General features: G+C 34.0%; 1 protein-coding gene across 1 annotated transcript; it reads right to left on the bottom strand.

Moving 5' to 3' along the window:
* Positions 1 to 244: 244 nt before the first annotated feature.
* LOC114499877 (olfactory receptor 8K3-like) lies at positions 245 to 1,726 on the bottom strand. Its single transcript, XM_028516379.2, has one exon. The coding sequence runs from the start codon at positions 1,706 to 1,708 to the stop codon at positions 767 to 769; it is 942 nt and encodes a 313-aa protein (XP_028372180.2). The 5' UTR covers positions 1,709 to 1,726; the 3' UTR covers positions 245 to 766.
* Between the last annotated feature and the right edge of the window lie 3,429 nt (positions 1,727 to 5,155).

The following is a 5,155-nucleotide window of genomic DNA, read 5'->3' as shown; positions in this document are numbered from 1 at the left end:
CTGAATTAAAAGTATATTCAGTTATTGGCCCTGGCTAGTGTAGCTCAGTGGATTGAGCACGGGCTGCAAACCAAAGGGTTGCTAGTTCAGTACCCAGTCAGGGCACATGCCTGGGTTGCAGGCCAGGTTCCCAGTAGGGGAGACGGGAGAGGCAACCACACATTGATGTTTCTCTCCCTCTCTTTCTCCCTCCCTTCCCCTCTTTCTAAAAATAAATAAATAAAATATTTTTAAAAAAGTATATTCAGTTAATGGACTCAAATATGGAAAAAGTGGGATCCCAACGTTTGGAAGGGGTATTTGAGCAAAGTAATATGACTGAGAACTTCAAATCATCAGATATCACAGACATAACCATTAGTAAGTACAATTCTGCAACATACCGGAGAAGGGTATGAAAGCTAAAACCAAAGGAAAGAAAAAGGCACACATACTCACACATATTTATGCTGTGATTTTATTCTAATAGATAAAGAAACATCAGAATCCTTGACAGTTTTTTTCTATATCCACCTAACACATTCTGCTATACTATAACACTTATGTAATTTAAGTATATAATGTATACTGAAGAAAAGTTTTTTTTTTTTACTATTTTGTTCATTAATCTATTTACAGGAATTAGATGTGCCTAGCATCTGTAAGAAAATCGATAAATGTATCTTGAACTCATTTGTGCTTGCTCTCTCTTTAGGAGGTACATACAGCAAAATTTAAAGTCCATAATCTAGGTCCTAGTTTATAGGAATCATACTGTATGTAAACCTTAAGAAAAAGTGTTACATAGCTTTTTCCATACCCTTTGTAGTGCGCATTTTACATCTTTGTTCCTCAAGCTGTAGATCAAGGGATTCAACATGGGGATCACAAGGGTATAAACTATGGAAGCCACTTTATCACTGTCAAAGGAATGACTGGACTCGGGTTGCACATACATAAATATCAAAGTCCCATAAAATACAACGACTACAGTCAGGTGGGATCCACAGGTAGAAAAAGCCTTGTGCCGACCCTCAGCAGAGTTCATCCTGAGAATGGATACAAGAATGAGGAAGTAAGACACAAGAACTATCAGAAGGGATGAAATCAAATCAAAACCTGCTAAAATCAGAATAATCATTTCAATTTCATGCGTATTTGAGCAGAGCAAAGATAACAAGGGGAGACTGTCACAGTAGAAATGATGGACAACATTGTAGCCACAGAAAGATAAATTAAAAATCTTGATGGTGATTAGAAGAGCAACAAATGTGCTGTAGAGATAGGGAATAGCCACCAGCAGCTGACATATCCTTTGTGACATGATGACTGGGTAGAGCAGAGGGTTACAGATGGCCACATAGCGGTCATAGGACATTGCAGATAGAATAAAAATTTCACTAACGATGAACACAAGAAAGAAAGCCAGTTGGATAGCACAGAAACAATAGGAGATTGTATTTTGATCCACAACAAAATTTGCTAACATTTTAGGTCCTACAGTTGTTGAATAACCAAGATCAGTGAAAGCCAGGTGTCTGAGAAAGAAGTACATGGGTGTCTGGAGTCCCGAGTCCACCTTGGTGAGGATGATCATGCCCAAGTTGCCCACCACTGAGATCACGTAGATGAGGAAGAAGAGCCCAAATAATGGAGCCTGCAGCTCAGGGCGGTCTGTGATCCCTGTGAGAATGAATTCACTTAACACTGTTAAATTCTGTGTTTCCATGCAGGTTTTTCAGGAAAGTTATTCTGGAAAAAGACATTGGCATAATTAATAGATTTCATGTTTTATACCTGGCTGATATTTAGTGTGCAAAGCTAGTATAAATAAGATACATCCAAATTTTCTAATGTAGAATATATGAAAATAATCCTATTTTCCACAAAAATAATATTCACAAATAGAGCTAGAAACAGTCAGGGGTTCTCCACTGGAGGTGATTTTACTAAACAATGAACATTGATCAATATCTAGAAGACATTTCAGTTATCACAATTCAGATGTAGGGTGAAAAGGACATGTAGTATTTGTTAGAAGTCAGTTATGCTTTTAAACATTCTGTAATACCCAATTTTTAGCCCAAAATATCAACAGTGCCAAGGCTGAGAAATCAGAATGGTAGAGCTAAATGTATGATAAGGATAGATGGATGACAGATAGATAGACAGATAGAAATAGATGACTAACAGGTAGATGGATAAATAGATACAAAGAAACACAGATAGATACATAGATAGATATGCATATACAGTATATAGATAGAAATTCATATACATATAGATACAGACATATACATAAATATATAAAGAAAACATAAGAGAAGTTAAAACTACATTAAAAATTTGGGTGTTGTATAAATTATTATTGTGCTATTCTTTAGAGTTTTCTTTAGTCGTTTATATAATTATAATCATCTAGTAGCACTTATAAATTACATGTAATAATGACTTAATATATATGCTAAGTCTATAATAAATTATATTGTACAATTCAATAATAGTTATAATAACAATTTGAAATCACCAATTCCAAAAATATGTAGAACCCACTACTTGAACACATAGTCCTATAAAATTCCTCATGCCTACAGGTGATACAGGTTGAAACCCTAATACAATTGACAGAAATTACACCAGTGTATAAATAAGAAAACTATAACAGATTGCAGTGAGAATTATTTGCCTTTATATGGAGAAATATTGTGTGTGTATATATATACATACATATATATATATATATATATATATCACATGTGACAACTGAAATGTCTTATACACACACGCACACACACACACACACACACACACACACATATATATATATAAAATGTCAGTTATATCTCCATTTTTGGTAAACACAAAAATTTGGGCAAAATTTAACTTTTTCAATACTCTCACATGAAAAACCAATACTTTGGATCATTCAATCTTCATTTATCCCTCCTAACAAAACTGTGAGCAAGTACTGGCATTGTTTATAGTGAAAATGTATTAAAAACTGTCTTTGGATAAAGAGATACTATATGTACATTTAAAGGTGTGTGCACCGAATATAATAGTTTAAAGTTACTCTATTACACAATACTGCAGAGGAGAAATAAAACACACTAAAGATGAAAGATCCATGGATTCTTGAATATTACTTTAAATTCTTCTACACCGTAAGGCCACAAGTATGCCTTCAAACTATGACCTAATACAAAAAACAGATAAACATTTTATAAAATCAAATAGAAATGTATCTGAATACCCTTAATAATAGACAGATTAAGAATGTATAAAGGACCCATGGACAAAGACAACCGGGAGGGGAAGATTGAAGATCAGAGATGGAGGTAGACAGGGCAGGGGAGAGGAATGCAGGAAAAATGGGGACAACTTTAATTGAACAACAATAAAAAAATATATACCACAGTAAGTGGTGAATGGTAGCTTCAGGTAAAATATTGTGAGCATGATTTAAAATATTGTGAGCATGAATGTTTCCTTTAAAAAAATAGAAATAATACTGGTTACATAAAAACCGCAGTTACAGCAGTCCTCCAGTAGTCTAAAAAAGAAAATAATAATAATTTTATAACATTAAATATAGAAGCTATTGCATGAATCTGCATTTAAATCACTTAAAGTACTGCTCATAACTGTGTGACCTCCTGACAGCCTACCCTGCTTCACTTTTCTCGTATCTGAAATGTGGAAATGTGCATCAGTAGGTAGTAATTTTAGAAAAATATCTTCAATAAATTTAAAAAGCAGTATAAATCTTGTTTTGAGTGTTTTGTTTCATTTTGTAAATACCAAAGGCTGAGAAAAATCCTACTTGTTCAGTTTCAGTTTTCCTATGTGGTAAGGAAAGATAAAAGTGTGTGTATCTTTTTTTTTCTCACACCAAATTGCTTTTTTCATAGTTTAACATCTTTGTTGAATATTGACTTACTACTTTTTAAAAGCTATACTCTTTCAGATAATTATATCTGCTTTCTGTCAGATTCCACCTGAAATTTAAAAACATGCTAAATTATCATAATACTAGATACTTAAAAGTTTTCTAATATCCATGTAATGTCTTTCACATCTCAATATGATGTGTAAAGAATCCTATTTATACATTTATTTGAGTAATTAATTATTAAATATTATCTTATATTGAGTATCACAAAAAAGATCCTTGAACCACTAAATAACTAAAAGTTTGAAAGACATCAAAATGATAGCTTGAACACCTGCAGCTTTGTAACTGCCAATTTTTAAAAGTTCATATTTAGTTATGCTTCATTTGCACTCAGTTTTGGCCTGCATTACAAATACAATTATTCATGTAAAATAAATATGTTATAAGCAATCACATCATGATATTTCAAAGACCCTTCTGAACATTTAGTCCATCAACCCATGTGAAAATACTCAAACACATTAATATGTTAAGATGAGGAAAGGGGTTCTATTCCTGCTCAGGCATCAGGGAGTAGTAGACAGCAAATAGAAGTGCATCAGAAATGGGAACATTTTGCTAGAACTTCGTCATTGAATTACAGTGAAACTTGGCATATGTCACTGAAACATTGTCAATATTGGTAACATAGGACACCACATGAAATGTTCTACCTTTTTACCTGTAGTGAAATCCCTCTCTTGACTCCCTCATGTGTTTCTAACATGGCTCAGTGAGGACTATTTATGGATGTTCTTCACCTTTGGAGACTGTCCCTGAGGAGATGCCAAGCAATTTGGTGATCATCCCTACAGTATTGAATAGCGCAATTACATGCCTGCAAGTTGTCTTTTAATTGTTATGGACCATTGGTATTCACCTTGTTTTCCTTCCTCTCCATCTTCCTCCCTTCCTCCCTCCTGCCCTTCCTTCCTTCCATGTTTCACTCTTAACTTTCCTTTTGTACTAGACAGGACTCCTGACTGCAGTATTGTATCTGTAGGCAGGCCCGTCAACAGTCCTCATTTACACAATGTCTCCTCAAGTGAGTGACACTGTAGAAATGTATAAATACTGTCCAACTATTTGAAAACTTTTAGGGAATTAAAATAATTTATTGCTTCTTTGATTGGCTTCTCATGTTGATACTGGTCTAAAGTCCATATCCCAACACTTTTAAGAGGCCAAAACTCAAATCATCAGAATTTGGAGTGAGGAAAGTTTTATTGATTGAGAAGGTGC

The sequence above is a fragment of the Phyllostomus discolor genome, chromosome 6, assembly GCF_004126475.2.
Source record: "Phyllostomus discolor isolate MPI-MPIP mPhyDis1 chromosome 6, mPhyDis1.pri.v3, whole genome shotgun sequence".
Taxonomy (NCBI): domain Eukaryota; kingdom Metazoa; phylum Chordata; class Mammalia; order Chiroptera; family Phyllostomidae; genus Phyllostomus; species Phyllostomus discolor.
The sequence above is the reverse complement of the archived record's forward strand: the minus strand, read 5'-3'. Positions and strand labels throughout refer to the sequence as shown.